The sequence below is a fragment of the Stigmatopora argus genome, chromosome 12 (assembly GCF_051989625.1).
Source record: "Stigmatopora argus isolate UIUO_Sarg chromosome 12, RoL_Sarg_1.0, whole genome shotgun sequence".
Classification (NCBI taxonomy): domain Eukaryota; kingdom Metazoa; phylum Chordata; class Actinopteri; order Syngnathiformes; family Syngnathidae; genus Stigmatopora; species Stigmatopora argus.
In genome coordinates this window covers 17,106,212-17,130,275 of record NC_135398.1, presented here as the reverse complement: position 1 = coordinate 17,130,275, position 24,064 = coordinate 17,106,212, and the positions used below count along the sequence as shown (strand labels likewise).

The following is a 24,064-nucleotide window of genomic DNA, read 5'->3' as shown; positions in this document are numbered from 1 at the left end:
GTTCTCAGATACTATGACATCACAAAACCTGTCACTATCCAGAGTGATGCCAGCATGAGTGGGCTTGGATGCTGTTTGCTGCAAGGCGGACAGCCGGAGGCTTTTCGCCTCGAGAGCCCTAGCACAAACTGAACAAAATTATGCTCAAATCAAGAAAGAGTGTCTGAGCATAGTTTTTGTGTGCTAAAGATTCCACCAGTCCTTATATGGCAGGGAAATGGTCACAGCAGAAACGGACCACAAACTGCTGATCACCATATTCAAGAAGCCCCTCCTGAGTGCGCCAAAACGTCTCCAAGGAATGTTAATGCAACTGCAGTGCTACAACCTGGATGTGGTGTATAAGCCTGGGCCTGAAATGTATGTTAGTGACACGCTGAGCCACACTGCGCTGCCACGCATTGCAACAGACACTCCACTTGTGCGCCACACTGTTTTCAGCCCAGGCAGAGTATGCGCAGCTGGACCAAGCCCAGCACCTGAATCTCACTACCTTCCAAATCCAGCAGATAGCACAGCATACGGAAACGGATGAGATACTCCAGGAGCTGAAGAAGGTAATCCTGCACGGGTGGCCTGACTTCAAGGAGGACACACTGCTGGCGGTGCAAGACTACTGGTCATTCCGAGATGAATTGAACGTGCAGAATGGAGTGGTATACAAAGGGCAGTGCATCATTATCCCAAAGGCCCTCAGGGCAGAGCTGTTCAAGAGGATACACTCGAGCCATATTAGTGGCGAGGCCTGTTATAGATGGGCCAGGAATACCCTCTTCTGGCCAAGCATGAGAGCTGAAATCAAATATTTTTTAACTAACTGTTCCGCATGCAATAGTAGGAGTACTCAAGGGTTCAGCAAAAGGAATCCATGATGTCACATGAGATACCCATGCGTCCGTGGCAGACGGTGAGCATGGACACATACGCATATGCGGGCAAAGACTTTCTCATTCTTGTAGACCACTACTCGGATTTCTGGGAAATTGACCAGCTGCCTGACCTATCCGCCAACACGCTGATCACACGCTGCAGAGCCAAATGTTTGCGTCATGGGCAACCGGACAAGGTGATTACTGACAATGGCCCCCAATTCGCCTGTGAACAATTCAGAAAGTTTGCTTCAAGCTGGGGTTTTACCCATGTCACGTCGTCGCCCCGCCATCCGAAGTCAAACGGAAAGGCCGAGGCAACTGTAAAGATAGTCAAATCGACGTATGGATGGCCATCCTCCACTGGCGCAACACGCCCACAGAGGGGATAGGCAGTAGCCCCGCCCAACACTTAATGTCAAGGAGTCTCAAATCCTCTCTACCAGTTGCAGACAGCCTACTGCAACCACATGTGGTGGTTGGAGTGACTGACAAGTTGGCTTGGAAACCGCGGATAGCGAAATCCACCTACGACAGATCCGCCAAAGACCTCCCAGAGCTAAATGTGGGAGATCAGATCAGAATGAAGCCGCTCCCGGGTGACCCCACGGGGAGATGGCCATTGGACCAATGCATTCAGAAAGTTGCTCCTCGCTCATTCGTGGTGGATGTTCACGGCACTCTCTACAGGCGCAACCGCATGGATCTAGGAGTGGCAGAGCGCTCAGCGGAAATAAAGGGTCTGGAACAGCGAAGTCTGGAACAGGGACATCAGCCCGGGCAGAGACTGCCCATGGGTCAGGCTATGGGGAATCGCACCGTGCGGAAAGCCCAAGCAGTCTGGCTCCTCGCAGCCCGTCTACACCGGCACCAGGACGATGCCAGACACCGGAGAGACGCAGCGACTTACCAGGCCAGGCAGTCTACACACGTTGTGGCCGCCTCTCACGTTTATCCAGTACGTGAAGTGTCACACAAGAAGAGATAAAACTCTAGACCAGGGGTAGGGAACCTATGGCTCGGGAGCCACATGTGGCTCTTTTGATGGTTGCATATGGCTCTGAGCTAAAATATGGAAACCGGTGGTGAGAGAGCCAAGTCCGGAATGCACCAATAGGAACGTCACGTCGGCACTGTGGCATTTACTTTTTTTTTTCATTAGAGTCTTCTGCATCTATTCTCTCATTGATACTCATTGATATTCATTGATTAGCAACAGCGTAACAATGTTGTCAAAAGAATTCAAATACTTTTTGTACTGTAAAAGTGGTAAAATGACAAAAAAAAAATTGCACATTTTCATGTATTTTGACTTTTAAATTGTGAGTATGGCTCTCAAGGAATAACATTTGAAAAAGGAATTGTTTATGGCTCTCTCTTTCAAAAAGGTTCCTGACCCCTGCTCTAGACCATGTTTATTCTAATATCAAACATGCTTATAGAGCCACACCCCTCCCTCACCTTGCTGGATCCGACCATCTCTGCCTGTCCCTCACCCCCTCATACATCCCCGTCCGGAGGCTAACAAGGCCACAAATAAAGATAATAAAAACTTGGCCCGAGGACGCACTTTCTCAGCTGCAGGACTGTTTTTCCCGCACCATTTGGGAACTTTTTGAACACCACAACCTCCAGGACTACACGGACACGGTACTTTCCTACATCAAAAACTGCACGGACAACGTCACTGTTAATAAACGGATACGGTTTTTCCTAACCAAAAACCCTGGATGACCAGTGAGACACAGGCACTTATTGTACACCATTCCTCATTCACATAAATACAAAGCCCACCACCTTTTTTTTTTCCTGAGTCGAACGTCCTGTCTGATCTGAGTACCGTGCAGCCTGCTAACTGTACGGTAGCGTCAGGTATTTGTGGTTTAAGCCACGTCTGATTTTCAGAAAAAATATCTATGAATAAAACATCTTCATAAATGCCATTAGAATATGCACAAATATGACTTAAATTTTACCTTATTTTAAACATCTGTCCTTCTCACTTCTCATTCTCGTTCAAATGACTTTTCTGCTGAACGTGTCACTTGAGATTAGAGAGGCATTTTTCTATTTTAATTCTACTTCAAATAAACTATTATGTGATTGAGAAAATAATAAGAGCTCGTCTGTTTCTCTTTTATTCAAATATGGCACAAATCAGTCTCCTTGGTTTCATTTATGTCTGCTCATTTTTGGTTCATTCCTTGCTCTAAGGGCCTCACAGAAGCAATAACTCAGAAATGAATGCGCAGTGAGTGAGAAAAAAATAAGATTTTCATATTCAAGTAACAAAAGTGTGCTCATGTCCTTGAGAAGTACATTCTTATCAAGAAAACAAAAAGTACAGATTTGGCACGAACTCACAACAACCTGAGCTTGCAGAATGATTTGCTTGAGGTTGACACCACAGCCTGTTTACAGTTCTTTTTTGTGAAATTTATGATTTGCAAAATCAGAACATACACAACAACACAGAGAATAAACTAATTAATATGTAAAATATTACTAAGGAAAAGAACCTGTGGAGTCAAATGAAAACATTAACATGCATTTATGAGCATAACAATTTTAACAGCTTTCTTGATATTTGAGTTCTTTATCTCTCATCTCATTATCTGTACCGCTTTATCCTCATTAGGGTCGTGGGGGTGATGGAGCCAATCCCAGCTGTCTCCAGGCCAGAGGCGAGGGACACCCTGAATCGGTGGCCAGTCGATTAAGAGCACAAGGAGACGGACAACCATGCACACTCACACCCATACTTAGGGGCAATTTAGAGTGTCCAATCTGCCTGCCGTGCATGTTTTTGGAATTTGGGAGGAAACCAGAGTACCCGGAGGAAACCCACGCAGGCCCTGGGAGAACATGCAAACTCCACACAGATGGACATGACCTGGATTTGAACCCAGGACCCCAGAGCTGTGAGGCCGACACGCTAACCACTCGCACCACCGGGCCGCTTGAGTTCTTTATTGTACACAAATATTGTTTGAGTTCCTTCTCAAAAGGAAAAATGGGAGGTAGATTGTGGAATGCTTCTACAGCTGCTGTTTGTTTGCCTCTTGCTGAAAGAGGCGGGGCAAGAACAACATCTGGAGGCTTGTCTGTTCTCACTCTGATGCGATCTTAGGAACGGAACTGTACTCGGTCTGCCGCTGATGAGATTTCACAAGCACAAGAAAACACAAGCATGCACAAGAACCCAACTTGAAAAATCACATTTGTAGCAGATTGCTCTCTTATTCTTTCTCTTTTTGAACTGAGCCTGGGTAGCACATCTGAAACAGGCTAATGTCTTGTTTCTATGTTTCCTGGCTTGTAATATGTGTACACATCTGGGGAGTTTTACATAATGGATTTTACTTGGTATCTAAATTATATTATATTTTCATTGACAATGTGTTAAGAAAGAAACACTACTGCAAAATTCTTAACTCCTTTTCACCTATGGTAGCCAATTCATCATCAAGAATTTCCATGCAGAATTAAATATGACACAATGTATGTATTTCTTCAATAACTGTATCTGCAAATTTGCTAAATGTAAGTTCAAGGCTCAAGGAATATTAAGAAATTATCTTTTTTATCAAGACAATTTCCGCGTTTCGGCTATAAATCTTTATATCATACTGGCACCATTAAACAATTCATCAGCTCACCTATGGAATGTTCCATGCTCGTGTCATTTGAAATTTCACAGCATAACCAAGTTGAAACTGTTGTTTGGGGCCCTCCACCCATGACCATAACAACGGCCAACCATAGTCCATCTACTAACACTGGTACGCTGTTGAAGCAGAAGGAAGCAGAAGGAAGCATTAAAAGCGACGACTCCTTGGCATGGCCTCTCTGAACTGACTGGCGAGATGGAGAGACTTTTACGCCTTTGAAGTTCTGTTTAATGCTAAGTTGTTTTGAATTCATGATTTGAAGTTGTTAAAATGTGTGTCCTGTTTCTTTCATCATTTTTGGACTTTTTAATTTGGTGAAAGACAGTCAGATATCCAGTTATTTACATATTGTGATGGTTACAAGTGGCATAGCATGGGACTGCATGAAGTAAACATTTCAAAACGGAAGAGATATAACATTTACTACTTTCCTGTTTGTGTTGATGTCACAAAAAGTGTGTTGTGGTAGTTACAGTTGCACTCAAAATTATTCAACCCCTTATGTACAGTACGTGTGCTAAATGTACAAAACTCAGTAGACGGCAAGTTTAATATGCGGTGCACAATTTATTGTTTACCCTTAAGCGTATTGCTGACAAATTTGATTAACAATGGGTGTTGAAATATTTGGAGTGCAAATGTTATTCAATCAACCGATGACTACACCATTACACGCTTCTTCCATACAGTACAGACGCTCCCCTACTTACGAACATTCAACTTACGAACAACGGTACATACGAACATGTCTGCAAATTGCGTTTAAGTCCAAAAATGTTCGCAAGTCCAATTTTGTATTTCGCCTTTTTCGGAGTAGTACTTCTTTCCGCCGCTAATACCGACGCCTGGCGCTGTGAGAGCTCAGCTCACCCAGCATCTACCTTCTTCTTCGTTGCAATGCGGAAGTGCGTGAATGTATCTCCAGTGTGCAAAGAACCTTTTTCATTTGTATCATTAAATATCTCATGCATCCAATATTGAATATGGTTGGTAAAAAGCTAAAGGCTTCTATTGAGGGAGTTGCAAGGAAGAGGCAAGCCATTTCATTTGAAACGAGTGGCAATAATAACGAAGCTTGATGCGCGTGAGAGTGGTGAGCGTTTCACGGGCATTTAATCGTTCGACCGTCAGTACCATTTATAAACAGAAAGATCGAGCAGCAGGACCCAAATATTGAACGTTGCACAAAGTTTGCAAATCAATTGAATGATGCCATACAGTGCTACTGCATCACTTATGATGAAAAAAAGAAGAAAACTGTGCAATTGTCATTAGGTCGCTTCTTTTGGCCAGTTTCTAATACATAAATCTCTCTCTCTCTCTACAGTACTGTACATATTCTCTCCATTTTATTAAATGTTTTTTTTTCAGTACAAACCAATGCGTGTTACTTATACAAGCCTTAAACATACAAATGCACTTATATAAACCTTCAATATACTTATATCGGCCTTAAACATAAATTATAATACAAAATATAGCACTGAATCAACTTACAAACAAATTCAACTTATGAACAATCGCTCGGAACCAATTGCGTTCGTAAGTTGGGGAGCGTCTGTACTCTATTACTACCCAAATAGAACAAGTTTTGGCATGCTTATTATTCATATTAATACATTAATAAATAATTTTCTTATAGTTTTCTTTCATTATGGTCTGTTTCTCACATATTTGATACAAAAGTGGGACACTCATCATTATTAAAGAGTTTAGTTGGGAGTTTTTGAGGAACGTGGAACGGATTACAGAATTTACACATTAAGTACTGCTCTACTTATGAAATACTCAAGTAATGAAAAAAGTTCTGGAACGTGGCGACTAGTCTGGGGTGTAGTCTGCATGTCACCCGAAGTCACCTGGGGGCTCCGGCAACCCCCGGAACCCTTCGAGAACGCTCGGTAAGGATGATGACTGAATGGCTACAGATGTGTTAAATAAAATCCAAATGTGGCTACATGGTTCCTCATTCAATGTGCTAGATTCCTGGAGAAGCAGCAACAAATTCCAACATTTTCCCCCGGCAATACATTTTCATGTCATTTTTTTTTCTTAACAGATCATCTCTTTGGAAGCCAACTGCAATTTAGATACACAAATTAAAATAATTTAAAAAAAGATGTTGTCCCCTCTGGGCGGCCCAGTGGATAGAGTGGTTAGCGCATCAGCCTCACAGCTAAGGGTTCCTGCGGTCAAATCCAGGTCGGTCCACCTGCGTGGGTTTTCTTCGGGCACTGCGGTTTCCTCCCATATTCCAAAGACATGCATGGTAGGCTGATTGGACACTCTAAATGCTTGGTTGTCTGTCTCATCGTGCCCTGCGATCGGCCGGCCACCGATTCAGGGTGTACCCCGCCTCTGGCCCAAAGTTAGCTGGGATAAGCTCCAGCACCCCACAACCTTTTATGAGGATAAGCGGTTAACGAATTAATGAAAAAAAATCATCCATGGAAGGGAGTCTATTCATGGTTGTGTAATTTAAACAAAGTAAAAGGCTAATTATCCCATCATGGGCTCGTGCACATTTTCATAGCACATTTTTTTATTTAGTTAATTTCAAGTTCCTTTTTGGATCAACACCAATAAGAGAAATGACTGTTTGGATTCTAAGAGCTTGACACCATTTGCTTGTACTTGTCTTTTGTGAAGGGCATAAAATGGCTATGATCTCTGGATATAATTGTGTGTGTCTAGTGTTTTGATCTCATAAAAGTAAACAAGATTTTTTTTGTCTGTTTGTAGGCATCTATGTGTGAATGAATGGTTCAAAAGAGCCAGATGAAGAGGAGGCTCTTTGTCAACAATCTCTCTAAAATTACAACCCCCTGACCCCAATACCCCTCAATACAAGACAAGACAAAAATTTATCACCATGTGCATTATACTTCAGTTTTTTCACTCTACTGTATTAAGAAAACCTGTTTTAGCAATTAATATAATGGGTAAATGAAATCATTTTAAGTGCTGTTTTTACAGACCTAACCTTGTCTTCTTGTGAGTCAGGTGCCAACTGTGGGCATTAGAATATGGTATTAAAGAACAGACACACCTTTGCAGCTACAAGACAAAAATTGTTCCCTTAGCAAATTACTGTGACACTTAATGTCTTGTCTACACAAAAATGTGACATGTTTGGTTGGTGTACATGAATTATATGTTGAGGGTTTTTTCCACTTAGTGTTGTTCCTAATAACCAAATACATAGTTGTAGTACAGTGCAAACACTTCAGAAAGGAGATCCAAGATGGCGCCGTTCATGCGGGAGACAGTGGAAGTAGCTCTGTACATTCTTATGTTTTTCGTGATTTACAGCCCTTCTATCTTTTTTTAAAATACTTTTTAATATTTCTTAATACATTCCTTTTTACTTTACTTTGTACTTTATACTTTTATGTTTTTACAACTTTACTTGTTCTGTTAGCCTGGCTTCTTTCGGCTACTTCTTTTTTGGAACCATTCAGCCATGCCTACGCTGTCACACACATGGGACTGACTAGCTGTTACAATACGCAGCGGAAGGAGCAACACCTCGGTGCCGCCGGGAATTCGGAGCTGGACAAAAGTGCCGGGAGAAGAGGCAATGCTTCTGACCAACCATTCCATCATGGGATAAGATGGAAGAGCTGTCGGCGCTTACCAACAACGGAGTCGAGGTGCCCTACTCTGCTGCTGTTGTCTTCAGCTCCAGACTACTGAGGAACTGTGCGGATAAGGTTGGAAGAGTGACTCTGCATATTCTCTACCTTGGTCACAGTCTGCAGAAGTTCCCCATCTTGTGGAAGACTTCCTGTGTGTGGTTCCAGTTTTTGTTTCCATTTTCCAGTTTCCATTTACTTTGATTTGCTTTGTACTTTTTGTTTTTGCTTTGTTGTTGTGCAGCCTTTGCGACTGTACCATCTAAATAATTATGCCTTTTCTTTCTACTGTCACAATGAAATTTCCCGAATACGGGATGAATAAAGTTATCCAATCCAATCCAAAATTAATTCGTTCCAGATGTGTTTTCATAACTTGAATTTTTAGTAAGGAGAGACAAATTTTACATCTAAAAGCTCTAATTCATTCCAACACCAACTAAACCCTTGAAAATGATCAAAGTACTATGCCAATTTTGTATGAAATATGTGAGAAACACACAGAAGAGGGAAAAAATATTAAGTTATCAAAATAAATAATAAACACAAAATATTTTCTATTGTTGTTGAAGACCCTCTGCGTAGGTGAGAGGAGGCAAAAGTTTGGCAACTAACTAAACAGATGAGCACCCACATGAAGACTGTTACATACTCAAAATATATACTCTCACCAGCCTATAACCCTTTTGACTTTCCGTACGCTGATCAGTGTCTTGTTGGTATTGTCACTCAGGTTGCAAAGCTTGTCACAGTTATGTGTGACTTCCCTATGAGGCCATGGTGTTTTCTCTCAAAACAGTTGTTCATGGTTCTATAAGTTGTAATAAACATTTCAAAGCTTAGCTGAGGACTGGTATCAAAAACTGTTCTTGACCCATGTGTGAGGAGGACGGTTCAATTGCCTGGACCATAGGAGAACACCCCATATAGTAATCCCTCGAATATCACAGATAATAGAGACCAGACATGGCTGCAATAATTGAAAAACCACGAAGTAGGATCACACGAATTATTGCTGTGATCTTTCTTCACTTCGCAGCTACAACTTTCGCGACTTCACTACATCACAATTTTTTTTTCTGAAAAAAAAGAAAAATGTGAAAATCCACGCTGAAACTCGCAAGCGGAAGCCTCTGTCTTCCGCTTGCCACTTGGAAAATGGTGGAAGACAGTAGAAGAAGCTCAATGTCACTGAGGAAATAAATGGCGGGCAGCAGGCGGTTGCCGTCATTTTTAGAGCTTAGAGCGTTCTGAGTGGCCCGGAGCCTGTGTGAAAGTGGATTTTTATCAGAAATGCAAGCCTCCGTGCGACCGAGCAGTGGGCTGACGTTGTTGCACATATCCGAAAATAGAGTTCACTGGATGGCTAATTGACAATTGGACGGCGCAGAGGAGTGAAGTGGAAGTTTAATTTCTCAGCCGGCAATACGGCAGCCCGGTTGATGTGCTCTTGATGGAGCAGGGGGCGTATGCAATGTTTGAAAATGTTGCACTCAACAACACGTCCCCCAATGGGTCCCTCACCTGAGCCGTTGAAGGCCTGACCCTGAACCGTAAACGAAGAGGCACTCTGGAGTGGAACTGTCCACCTTCTGGCAGACTGGTGGGATAAGCCCTTTGGCAAATGTAAACAATTGGCCTTCACCGAGGTGATATCAATAGCTGTTTTGGCTAATACTTTGACAATGTGTGGGTAGTGTCTTATCCCCTGCTTACGCTCTTTGCTAGACCGACTTAGGGTTGATACAGTTGCTCTAACAAATTAAGAATTACAAGGATTGTATCTTCTTATTAGACAGCCTACTGGTGATAACATTGATGTCCAGGATTATGCAAATTATGAAAATGAGTTGAACGAGAATGATTTTGTTCTTCCTTTTTCAGACAAGATATGCAAGTAAGGTGAATTCTAGTAAAGATCGAGACAACAGACTTCCCCCAAGTGTATTTGTATTTGTCATAAAAAAATGATTATGGGATTGCGTACAAATGTATAATAACAGGGGGGAATATTGGAGTTATTTTGGGTACTATTATAAATGTGCTCGAAATATAACCATTATATATGTGCTTGCAATGAAGCTTAGTAACATTAAAAAAGTCATTTTCAGTACATCTGCTTGCAACCGTGATAAACAAAGGAAAAGGTCTCTATCCGTCTGGACTTTTCAAAATTGTTTTGAAACCTTGACCTCTCACACGGATCCGGGAAGATTGTTTTGTGACCTCGACTTCTCACACGGTCACAAGTTCACACTGAAGGATTCTTAATTGCTTTGACTTGGATTTCTGCACCAGGTGGCGATACCAAATTGACCTCAGAAAACACTCGCAATTGTTTTAAAATGGATGCTTGCTTGTTTTAACTCTTATGCAATTGTTTTGATTTCTGACCTTAGTTGTTTTGAATAGAGGCTCGCTTGGTTTACCTCTTATGCAATTGTTTTGAATAGATGACCCTAATTGTTTTGAATCTAATGCAATAAAATGGGCAGGAGAGGATTCGATTCTCTAGAATGATCTGGGACGAAGACGAGTCAGGATCGATACTTTCTTGCAAGATAAAGCAGAATATGCCTCCGATGTCTTCCTTATCCTAAAGCGTATCTATTGGTGAACCTAACAGAGTTCTTACCATCTGATTTGCAATATGGTGTGTGTGTGAGTGGCTGGTGCCGATGCCATGGTTCTAAAAACCTCCCAGGCTATAGGACCTGTGCTTTATAAAGATATGAGACGAGAACCCACTCGCACAAACACCAAAAGTCTTTGTGTGTTTTATATAAAAAGGACTCGAGTCAAAGCTGTTAAACAGCTGATTGGAATTTCATCGGAAGGAAGGAAAAAAAAAGAGAGGGAAGTTTATACCCATTCGTTAGTGCATGATTGTGGTGCGTGTGTTGATAACCTGAGGAAAACAAAAGAATGGGAAAATTGCAGCCCTGATCCAGTATTGAAAATCTGTTGAGAACCAGTCCGCCTCAAGGTTGAAACCCTTAAATCCGCCGCCAGCCGCCTCGTCCAGGGGGCCAGTTTGAGTGGCCGCCAGTGGGCCCAGAGAGTTGCTTCCGCTTATGGGCGGGAAGGACCTTGGCGAGCAGGACCTTTCCCCACGGGAAACCTGGTTCATGGCTTAGGCATGGGTGCAACTGGCAGGCCAGCCAGCACGGGGAGGCTGGTTCGTGGCTTCGGCACGGGTGAAACTGGCAGGCCAATCGGCATGGGCAACCTTGTGCGTGGCTTCGGCACGGGTGCAACTGGCAGGCCAGCCGGCACGGGCAACCTTGTGCGTGGCTTCGGCAGGGTCCGACTGGCGGGCCAGCCGGCACAGGGAACCTTGTGTGTGGCTTTGGCACGGGTGCGACTGGCGGGCCAGCCAGCACGGGGAGGCAGGGAGCTTGGAAGGGCCAGGTCAAGCGAGGAGCTTGGATGGGCGAGGTCGAGCGAGGAGCTCGAACGGGCGAGGTCGAGCGAGGAGCTAACTCAGGGGCTCGAGCGTCCAGTACCTCCTTCCTCTTCTCCCTACAGCGTAGCACGCCGGCCGCCACGCGGTGGCCCAATGTAGATGGCCAGCCGACACTGGGAAAAATCTCGCTGCTGTGCCTCCCCACAAAGACAAGACGGGCGGTGTTCGAAACTCCTGCCTGAGCCTCCCCGCCGGCCGCCACGTGGTGGCCCATTGTAGATGACCAGCCGACACGGCGACTCCAGTAATCGGAAAAGAAGGCGGGGTCAAGGTCTTCCGAGGGGGTGTATCGAAGTCCTAATCGGCTGAGGGAATCACAGTCCGAGTCCGAATCTCCTGCCCACAAATCAATTAGCTCACGGCTGTCCTCACAATCAGAAAAATCTGAGTCCAAACACAGATAACTAGGGTGATATACAGGGGCGCCAGAATTTTTGTATTCTCACTTAGTCGAGTGAGTAGCCAGGAGCGACAGAGTGAGGGATGGGGCCGGCAATTGGGGGAGTGTGAGCTGGGTGGCTGGCGTCGGCGAGAGCGTCGGCGCGAGCGTCGGTGGCTTCCCGCTGGGTCCATGTGGTTCAGATCGTTCTGTTACGTCTCTGGGGAGACGTCGAGGCGAGGTTAAGAGGAATAACAAAACTTTCTAACTTCAGCAGAATCTTAGAAAATGACAAAAACTTAGAATTCAAATCACAAAACCAAACCGGACTAGGGAAAACAGGGAATCGAGGAACGAGGTAACGCAGACATATGGCGAGGGAAATAAGGCGGAAGATCCGACAAATGCAGTGGCGGTTGGTGCATTTTTTCGTAGCGCCTTCAACATATCAATCCAACCCTCAAAAACTATTTTATGGCTATAAAACCTCTACAGCAGCTAGAGCTGCGACACATAAAAAATAATCAATAAATCAATGCACAAAAATGGGGTAAAATCCATTTCCTAGCAGCATTTCATGATTAAATACAAATACTGGAGCTTTTCACGCATTAAAACCAGGCCAGGGGGGCGATTTTCCCGGGAAAAGACAGCGATGAACGTCAATGGCGTACAGGCAAACATTGCCCGAAAATGGGGTAAAATCCAGCCGAAAACAGCATTTATTGATTAAATACAAATACTGGAGCTTTTTAAACATCAGAACCGGAGTATCATTTCCCCGGTAAAAAGACAGCGATGAACGTCGATACGTCCATACGTGAAATGACAAAAAATGCACTAAAATTAGGTGAAATCCACTTCCTAGCAGCATTTATTGACTGAATACAAATACTGGAGCTTTTGAGACATTACAACCAGGCCAGGGGGGTGATTTCCTCAGGAAAAGACAGCGATGGACGTCAATGGCGAAACGGCAAAAATTAAACTGGGGTAAAATCCACATCCTAGCAGCATTTAGTGATTAAATACAAACACTGGAGCTTTTCAGATATCAGAACCGGGCCCACAATTGAAATATTATTTAGGAATATAGCCATATTATTATTATTATTATATTATACTCACCAAAAATTATTTTTAACTGTACACAATATCCATCCTCCTTTCTTTCATCCTTCTTTCCTATCGCCATCGAAGCTAATGATGAAAGTCGAGCCTGTCCTGTCATATTTCCGGAATAGTCCGTTTTGAAAATGGCTTTAAATCAACACAACAATATACTATTTGCTTGTGCAGCTAAGTTAGCGCACTGAAAGTGCCGCACACACCATTTTCCCGGCTGTAACAGGCTTGCTAGCTTCGGAGTTGACCGCCCTTTCTTAATGATGTCCATTTTTTTCTGGAAAAGTCCGTCTGGAAAATAGCTTTCTGAGCAAACAGAATCCATTTGCTTTTGCTTCTGTCGGCCATAGTGGGTGGAGTTTGCGATCTATGGCTTTGGCCCGCCTACTAGCCAATCATAGTTGGTGAAAGCAATGACATATCCCAGCCAGCAAAATGCTAATGCATATGAAAAAGCATTGTGGGGTTGCCAACTCGACATTGGATTGGATTGGATAACTTTATTCATCCCGTATTCGGGAAATTTCGTTGTTCCAGTGGCAAGAGGGTGAGGATGCAGGAATAGGAAAGGCATTTTAGACATAAATAGATAGGTAAAAGGTAGGTCAAGAAATAAATACATGAATAAATATATAATCAAATAAGCGTGTTGCTTTGCACATATATACATACATACATACACATAAATGTACATGCATGAATACGGTAGGTCTTAACACACAGCCATTTTTTTGTTAAAGAGCCTGACAGCTGATGGGAGGAAGGATCTGCGGAAGCGCTCCTTCCTGCAATGAGGGTGCCGCAGTCTATTGCTAAAGGAGCTTCGGAGGGACTCCACAGACTCATGCAGGGGGTGGGAGGTGCTGTCCATGATAGACATCATCCTGGTCAGCATCCTCCGCTCTCCCAGTTCCTCCACAGAGTCCAAAGGACAGCCCAGAACAGAGCTGTCCCTCCTGACCAGCTTATTCAGCCTGTTCCTGTCCCTCTCCGTGCTCCCGCATCCCCAACAAAGCACTGCATAAAACACTGTAGATGCCACCACAGTGTCGTAGAAAGTCCTTAGCAGTGTCCTGCACACTCCAAAGGACCGTAGACTCCTCAGTAGGTAGAGGCGGCTCTGGCCCCTTTTGTACAGGGCATCTGTGTTTGTGGACCAGTCTAGTTTGTTGTTGAGGTGAACACCCAGGTACTTAAAATTCTCCACGATTTCAATGTCTGTACCCTGGATGTTCACCTGATTGGTCTGTTGAGGATTCCTCCGAAAATCGATGACCATTTCCTTTGTCTTACTGGTGTTGATGTAGAGGTGGTTTTGCCTACACCAGTCAACAAAGGCCGTGATGACTCCCCTGTACTCCAGGTCGTTCCCGTCCGTCACTCGTCCAACAATAGCGGTGTTGTCAGAGAACTTCTGGAGGTGGCAGGTGTCTGTATTATGTTTAAAGTCCGATGTGTAGAGGGAGAAGAGGAGTGGAGAGAGCACTGTGCCTTGTGGGCCCCCCGTGCTGCAAGCTACCACATCAGACGTACAGTCCTGGAGTCTCACATATTGTGGTCTGTCAGTGAGGAAGTCGATGATCCATGCGGCTAGGTGGTTCCTTACTCCAGCCTCCTCCAGTTTCCCTCTCAGTAGAACCGGCTGAATGGTGTTGAACACACTGGAGAGGTCAAAAAACATCATTCTCAGCGTGCTTCCCGCGTTCTCCAGGTGTGAAAGAGACCTGTGCATCAGGTAGGTGGTAGCATCTTCCACACCAATGCCTGGACGATAGGCGAACTGCAGAGGGTCCAGCTCTGCGTTCATCAGGGGGCTGAGGTGATTGAGGATGATTCTCTCCAATGTCTTGATCAGGTGAGAGGTTAATGCTACCGGCCTGAAGCGGTTTGGCTCCCTGGGGTACGCAGTCTTAGGAACTGGGACCACGCAGGAAGTTTTCCACAAGGTGGGGACCTTCTGCAGACTGAGGCTGAGGTTGAAAATATGCAGAATCACTATACCAAGCTGATCCGCACACTCTTTCAGTAGTCTGGAGCTGAGGCCGTCTGGACCGGTAGCCTTCCTTGCCTCGATCTTCTTGAGCTGTTTTCCGGTGGAAGAGGGGGAGGAAGAGGAGGAGGAGAACAAGGGGGGAGCGTTGCTTCTGGTCTGGGGGGTCAGGGGAGTGGGGGCAGGACTGAATCTGTTAAAGAACTGATTCAGTTCATTGGCCCACTCCCTGCCGCCAGACTCCGGGTCTTTCTCGCTGTTGCCTCCATGGCCCGAAATAGTCCTCAAGCTCCTCCAGACCTCTTTGGTGTTGCCTCTCTGGAGTTGGTTCTCCAGCTTCCTCCTGTAGATGGTCTTACCCTTCCTTATCTCTCTCTTCAGCTACTTCTGGACCATTTTCAGGCTCTCTTTCTCCCCAGACCTAAAAGCCCTCTTCTTCTTGTTCAGGAGGGCCCTTAGATCCCTGGTGACCCACGGCTTATTGTTGGAGAAACAACGGACCTTCTTGGAGGGTACAATGTTCTCAACACAGAAGTTAATATAATCTGTGATGCAGTGGGTCAAGATGTCAATGTCATTACCATGTGAATTGCACAGCACCTCCCAGTCAGTGGTCTCAAAACAGTCCCTCAGTACCATGCTGGTCTCCTCGGTCCATCTTTGTATGATCCTCGTGGTAGGTTTTATTTTCCTCACCATAGGGATGTAGGTGGGGATCAGATGGACCAGGTTGTGGTCTGAGCGGCCCAGTGAGGGGAGGGGGACTGAGCTGTATGCCTCCTTTGTGTTGGCATACAGCAGGTCCAGAGTTTTTTGTTCCCTGGTGTGGCACTTCACATACTGAGTGAAGGTGGGGAGAGTAGAAGCCAAGGGAGCATGGTTAAAATCACCAGAGATAAGAAGGAGAGACTGGGGGTGTGTCGTTTGCAGCCGGGACACAGTGGCGTGAAGCAGCTCACGGGCGACTGTCGCATCGGCCAAGGGACGTATATACGCAGTTATTATGATAACGTGCGAGAACTCCCGGGGGATGTAAAACGGCCTGATGCTCACAGTTACTAGCTCGATATCTCGAGTGCAGAGTCGCTCCTTCACAGTAATGTGCCCAGGGCTGCACCATCTACTATTAATAAAAACAGCTAGTCCCCCCCCTTTCTTCCTACCGCTCTCCTCAGCATCTCTGTCCGCCCTCACCAGCTGAAAACCGTCCAAGGAGACGAGAGAGTCCGGAATTAGTTCATCCAGCCAGGTCTCCGTGAAGCACATAATGCAGATTTTCCGATATTGTCGTTGTTGTTTGGTCAGCGCCCTTAGCTCTTCCATCTTATTGGGGAGAGATCTTACGTTCCCCATAATAATAGATGGAATGCTGGGTCTGAAGCGTCGCTTTCTCTCCTGACATTTTCGTCCAGCTCTGCATCCTCTTCTCTTCCTCTTTAACTCCGCAGGGAGGTCCAGGTCCAGGGGAATCTAGGTGTTGCGTAGCGCTAACAGCTGATCCTTTGTGTAAGACAGCGGAGGCATGGCTGAGTGGGTCAAAATATAATGTCCAGAATTCCCAAAAATAAACTAAACTAATAGCTCAAAGACTGCCTCTCGCACAACTTGAGTCTCGGAGTAGAGTCTTGAAAGTAAAGTTTTAAAACATTAAAGTTTGGAATATAATATATAAACGAAAGTAACAAGTAAAATCTTAAGAGACAATAAAATGTAAAAATAAAGGATAAAAAAGCTCTAAAAAAGCCCTAAAAACACAGAATACGAGTGAGGATTTAGGGAGCCACTGCAACTAGCAGCCGCTTTGAACGGCGCCTATGATGAAAAAATAAAAATAAAAATCTGATTGGTTAAAAGCAACAATCTAGTTTCATGCAGCAGAGCCCGCAGAACTGATTGTCAAGGCTTTGAGGCAGAACTGATCTGGCAACAAATGGCTGAAATGTGATTGGTTAAATGCTTCAATATGAAAACACACATCTGGAACCAGTGCAACCAGGGGGAAAAGCAATGAAAGGAAGCTAACAGACCATTTGGAATAATAAGTATTGATGGACAAAATATAATATGATTCAGATATTTCTTAGGCCAGCAGAGAAGGCCTTGAAGGCCCTGACGCCCCGCCACTGGACAAATGACATAATAATCAGTGGGATTTAAATAGACAAAACAGGAACTAATTTTGAATGACGCGCTGCTGCGTGAGCCCATCGGCAAGACAGAAGGGACAAACAAGAGTGGGGAAACTAACATCAGAACACAGGGAGAAAGCAATGGAAACACTACAAGCAAGTCCTAACATTATAGGAATAAATAGGACCTGACATCGGTATACTTTGACAAAAGCACAGGAGTCTATTAGCAAAATTATGAAATAATATTAATATAGTAAGTTCTACTACATTTGAATGAAGGATTTATTTGGACGAAAAAGGGAAAAGTGTTTTAATGGAATTAGAGCCTTGTTTCTCATCCCACAACGCTCTACCAGGCAAATCTAGTCTTTGCCCGGGTCACAAATGGCCAGATTTTGGCTTGTGTGGATATCATGTATAGCCTTGATTGGCCCTGATTTGTTTGCATTTCGAGGTATAGCTGTCTTTGGGCCTCCTGTGCTTTGTAAACAGGACATGAATGCAGAGTTATAGGTGCGAGTTGATGGTCATCGTTAACACAATCAAATGATTGTAAATGTGCATTTAAAGTGTTGCTGCCTGTACAGTGGTACCTCGAGATACGAGCTTAATGCGTTCCGAGACTGAGCACGTATGTCGATTTTCTCGTAAGTCAAGTGAACGTTTCCCATAGAAATGAACTAAAAACAAATTAATTCGTTCCCACCCTCTGAAAAAACACCAAAAACAGGATATTGGATTGGAAAAACATTTTATTTGTTCTAATTCGCCATCTATTAGCGAAGTAACAAATAACTATTGGTTTAATGTTACTAAAATGTGTTTAATAGTACTAAAATTATACGGATTTCGAAGGGGGGAGAGAGAGAGAGACGGACAGAGAAGGGTGGCTTTTTGCACGGCAACGCGCTCGTTCGTAACATAACATTAACAAATTTAAATGAACTTGGATTACGATGCAGACACGCTCAAAAATAAATTTAATCTAAGATAACACTAAACTTAATTCTAATTTTGTTTGACATTTTGTTACCTTTCTTCTCCCCGGGTTGGCTCTTTTTGCCCCGCTTCCACACTGACTTTTAGTCAATATCGAGGGTTGTTTAAGTTTCTATTCCCTTCAAAATATTCCCAAAATGATGCACACAAATGTCCTCGCAATAGGATAACGCACGACCACTTGCCAACGAGAAGTAGTATATATGCCATTCACACTGGCTTACGGAAAAAAAAACACGCTCCGCCCAGTGCTCGCAGAGACATTACAAAGAGGCAGTTGCGACCACAGAGACATTACATGGAGGGAGTTGCTCGTATATCAAAATTTGTCTCGTATCTCAAGATAAATATCAGCTCAAAAATGTATTCGTATCTCAAATTGCTCGTATGTCGGGGCACTTGTATGTCGAGGTACCACTGTACATAATTGTCTGCAAATGTTTGCTGTGTAACTGAAATTTTCATTTCTCATCTAACCCATTCTTCAAAAAAGATTTTTTTTTACAGCGCAACAACTGTCTTTTGGCTCTAAAAAAGCAGGTGGGACCAGCGAAGTGGGGCACCTCTGCTTGTCACCGCTAAATAACAGTCACGCCCAGCGACTGCTGGATTCTCCAGCTCTTTGGGCCATGGTGCCACTTCTGCTGCTCATGGAGCTTAGCTAGGCCTGGGCCCATAACCTTTGTTAGCAGAGTGAATACGGGGGCAAATTAAACAATAAATACTTGGCAGACATTCAGATCTCTTCAAAATAAAAGTACAATTAAGAGCACATAATTCAAGATTCTGTAGTTGTGGCTATTTGAGGCTGACAGCTTGACTGTCTAAGTCAGGGGTGGGCAAACTATTCCACAAAGGGCCACAGTGGAGCGGGTGTACATTCCAACCCATTGAGAGGGGATCTTTTCACCAATCTGGTGTCCTACAAGTGCAATCAGTGGATTACTGTGAGGGACTTCTTGTTTTCTGCAGAAATCTCATTGGTTAAACTGTCTTTGCTATACTGGTTGGGACAAAAATCTGCACCCACAGCGGCCCTCGAGGACCGGTTTACCCATCCCTGGTCTAAGTACATTGATTACTGACACGCGTCTGCACATCATGCTTAATGCACGTAGCAGTCGACGATGACGTTTTCATCTTCTAACAGTGACCAAGACGATCCGGATTAGAGCCGAAATGGTTAAAATGAGATGGGTTTTACTAAAAAGGTACTCTTTTTAAACATAGTTTTTTCCCGTACGAAAGTTGTTATATGGAGTACACAATTTGAAATGATCAAAAAAATTGTAAAAATATATACTAGAAGACAGGTATGTACATAGTATGATTACACTGTGTTCTAAATTAGCTATTTTGAGTGGGAAGAATTCTTCTGGGCAATGTTATATACAGTGGCGGGCCGTCAGAGCCTTCAAGGCCTTCTGTGCTGGCCTAAGAAATATCTGTATCATATATTATATTTTGTCGATCAATACTTATTAAATAATTCCAAATTGTCTGTTAGCTTCCTTTCCTTGCTTTCCCCCCTGGTTGCACTGCTTCCAGATGTGTTTTCATATTGAAGCATTTAACCAATCACATTTCAGCCATTAATTGTTGCCAGGGTCAGAAATCTGCCTCAAAGCCTTCACAATCAGTTCTGTAGGCTCTGCAGCATTAAACAAGCGTCGATAAGACTGTTGCTTTAACCAATCAGATTTCGAGTTGGCAACTCCACAATGCCTTTTCGCAGCTGTAGGGATACGTCATTGCCTTGTCGCAGGCGTAGGAATACGTAATCGCTTTCACCAACTATGATTAGCCACCAAACTGTATCTGGAGCTAGCTGCACAAGCAAATATATTGTTGTGTTGATTTAAAGCTATTTTCAAGACGGACTATGCCAGAAATACGACATGGCAGGCTCGACTTTCAGCATTAGCTTTGATGGCGATAGAAAAGAAGGAAGAAAGAAAGGAGGATGGATTTTGTGTACAGTGTACACAATATCCATCCTCCTTTGGCGACAGAAAAGGAAGAAAAAAAGGAGGATGGATATTGTGTACACTGTACACAATATCCGGGTCATTTTCACATAATTCAGCAAATAACGGTAAAGATATGGCCCTGGACTTTCCCTTTATGTGTTACAAAGTTATAAAAATTAATTACTACTGCTTTGTTTGCCACATATTATACTACATTTGGCACCAATTTTAAGAGAAATCTATTTGAGACACAAATACATTGAGAGCCAGTTTATGTTGAATTTGTCCACTCCGTTAGATGTCCAGAATCTAGTGTCACAGTTTATAGGAATGAAAAGTCGGGTTATGATTTATTTGTTTGTCTCTATTTAGAATGTGTTGTTTAGATTTGTTTCAATAGTATTTTCACTCAAGTTGTCTTTGAGAAAAATGCAAAAGAATTGCAACTGCAAACAGTTTTACTGATGTACCTTTCATATCAGTTAGTGTGTCTTTACCGTTATCACATGAGAAATACACCAAAAAATTCACAGTAAATACACCAGGTGGCTGGTGTGGGAGAAGTACCAGGATGTTGTCAGCCATATTGTCAACGCCAGCTAAGCAGAAGCCATGAGAATGAAACTAAAACCAAGGTAAGGACCATACCTGTGAAATGTCGTAACAATTCCATGTCTTTACCGATGTCCTAAAAACTTGGTGAACATAATTACTTTGCTTTTTAATGAACTGGGCATGGTGTATGCATGCAGAACACTATCATTTACTGAGTGCCAAGAAATACCATCTACCAATGTCAAAGGCTGAGGTGGAATGTTGTGTCTTTACCGTTAATAAATTTTGTCTTTACCGTTATAACGGGAAAGACGTATCATATAACGGGAAAGACTAAGTAGAAAAGGTGTATACAATAGATATGTAGAGATGAAATACATATTTTTAAATATACAACAGATATGTAGAGATGACGCTAACATGTTATGCTATGTTTATGTGTATACTAATTCCTGCTTTGATTTGTAAAATTTCCAGAACATGAATCCATTTAAGAAAAAAGGCGGTAAGCCACCTGCGAAAAAATCTAATGCTGCAGCGATGCGCAAATGCAGGGAGAAGATTAAAAATGACCCTGGAGCCTATCACAAATATTTAGAGAAAGAAAGGGAACGATATCAGAAAAGAAAGGCACAAGGAAAGATTCCAAATATTCACAAGCTTTCAGAGAGGGAGCAAAGGCAACTGAGAAGAAAATGGAAGCTCAACCAACGAAAGCAAAGGAGCAAGAAATTCCAACAACTGGAAGAGGATCTGCCAAGCACTCCCCCACCTAGCCCAGATGCTGATGAATTTGGTGAACCACAACCAGGACCATCGCAACCATCAACACAAAAGAAAGCTGGCAGGAGAAAGACGCAAGCCCGGGACCGCAAAGCATACAGAACAATTACCAAGAATAATGCTCAGATCAAGCAATATCAAACTGAAATACGGAAATTGAAAAGAAAGATCAGCAGAATGCAGAATGCTCAGCAGTTGAGTGTTAACGTGATCAGCGATTCTCCAGCATCGAAGGCATATTCCCTCCTTTCCAGCGGGAATAACAACAGGATAAGGAAGGAGCTAACATTCTGCTATGCTATCAAAGATGATCTCAAAGCAAAGGTACTAGCCAGCAAAAAGCGACAAAATGAAAGAAAGGCTATACACGCTGCAGTTGTTGGTCCCATTCTACAAAAGTACAAAATTGAATGTTATAAAAGAGTTGTTTGGAACAACAGTCTTACATGACGAAGAAAAGATGTCAGTGCTATTATTCATCAAGCAGCCATTTACTTTAATTTAATCTCACTCCCTATTTATATATGTAACAGCTTAATTCAATCACCTTGTCTCTTGTCAATACTGTACCAATTTGACGTGAATATAATAATATATAATGATTTGTGCTTTCTTTCAGCATGGAGCATCAGTATCTTGTGACAGAGAACATTTGTCACCTGTCCAGATCAGGCCCTTCGCTAATAAGGCAGCACTCTCTGATTATGACAGCCTGGAAGAATCTACTGAAATCTTTCCTATCGAAGATGAAGTCAGTACCACAAATCTGAAGTTAGGTGATTTTGTTCTTGTGAAGTATTGCGGGAAAAAGTCCGTTCAACATTTTGTGGGAAAGATCATTCAAAACTTTGATGAAGATGATGAAGCTCTGGTGCAATTTATGCGTCGCAAGTCCAGTGTTATGAAAAAACCTTTGTTTGTGTATCCTGAAATGGATGACTTGGATGACATACACATAGACAATATTGTTATGAGATTGCCACCTCCTACAACAACAGGAGGAACCTCACGCACTGGAAAGCAGCATGTTTTTGATGTAGACCTAGGGAACTACAACTGTTAAGATTGTGCACTCAAGTATCCTATCATTTGATCATTGCTAACTTTGATTATATTGGCAACTTCTTTATCATTTGTCAGTATTAGCTTAAGATGTTTAGGCTTTAAGACAATTTCATGTTGTTGACAGTAAATCTGTATTTACAATTTCTTCCGTAAGACCGTATATATGTGTTCGAGTTGTATTACAATAAAGTTTACAGATATTAATCAATGTGTATATTTTATTTTTGCAGGGCTTTAAGAAAAAAGAAAAAAAAAAACAAATTTTTTTTATTGAATTTGACTTCAAAGTTTCCCCGGCAGATATCCCAATATAAGGGCTGGGGTACACTGTTACCATCATTTTACTGAAATTGCAACTAAGAGTACTTTATATAATTGCCACTAGTTCTTAATGGCCTTTTCCACACTACTGATACCCACAACAAAACACATAAAGGTCTTAGTTTTTCCCTGACATAGACTGAAGTTTCACCATACTGTCTTTTCCGTTATGCTTGGTCTTTACCGTTTTTGGAATAACGGGAAAGACCAATCCATATTTTTTAAATTTTAATTAATTATGTTTTCATTAAAGTTCCAGCTAAGATATTTCCAGGCAGTGCTAGTGTTGCTAATTAGAGATAATCAGAATGCTTGAATTGCATTTTGTAAATTATTCATTTTCTGAAAGTGTCTTTACCGTTATTTGCTGAATTATGTGAAAATGACCCATCCATCCTCCTTTCTTTCTTCCTTCTTTTCTATCGCCATCGAAGCTAATAATAATAATAATAATAATCGGACATAGGCCCTGTTGTCTCTGAGGGCAGCAGCTGGAACAGATTGTGACCAGGGTGGTAAGGGTCCCCTATGATGTTCCTGGCTCTGCTGAGGTAACGAGGGCTGGCAATGTCTTCCAGTGAGGGCAGAGAGCAGCCGACAATCCTCTGGGCAGTGTTAATCACTTTCTGCATGGCCTTTTTGTCTGCCCCGTGCTTCCAGCGTACCACACTGTGATGCAGTACACCAGGATGCTCTCTACAGTGGTTCTATAGAAGGTTTTCAGAAGCTTGGTGACCAAGTTGTTCTTCCTAAGTTCCCTGAGGAAATTGAGTCGTTTCTGAGCCTTCTTCACTACTGACTGCCGTGATGTTTGTAGACCAGGAGAGCTTATCCGTGACGTGGACTCCCAGGAATTTAAAGGACTGGACCCTGTCTACACATACTCCATTTATGAGGAGTGGGGCCAGATCTGTGCCGTGTTTGCGAAAGTCCAGGATTATTTCTTTAGTTTTCGTGGTGTTCAGTGTGAGATTGTTCACCGAGCACCACGAAGACAGTTTGTTGACCTCATCTCTGTAGGCCGACTCATCCCCTCCTGAGATGAGTCCGACCACAATGGTGTTGTCAGCGAATTTGATGATGGCGTTAGACTGGTGGGTGGGT

General features: G+C 43.2%; 2 protein-coding genes across 8 annotated transcripts in view; one reads left to right on the top strand and one right to left on the bottom strand.

Moving 5' to 3' along the window:
- Positions 1 to 24,064, bottom strand: part of ednrba (endothelin receptor Ba) — a 90,143-nt gene that overhangs the window by 46,035 nt on the left and 20,044 nt on the right. The window lies entirely within an intron of this gene.
- On the top strand, positions 20,411 to 22,843 carry LOC144086337 (uncharacterized). Its single transcript, XM_077616252.1, has 3 exons — positions 20,411 to 20,871; positions 21,269 to 21,898; positions 22,194 to 22,843. Exons 2-3 carry the CDS (start codon positions 21,272 to 21,274, stop codon positions 22,635 to 22,637), a joined length of 1,071 nt encoding a protein of 356 aa, XP_077472378.1. The 5' UTR covers positions 20,411 to 20,871; positions 21,269 to 21,271; the 3' UTR covers positions 22,638 to 22,843.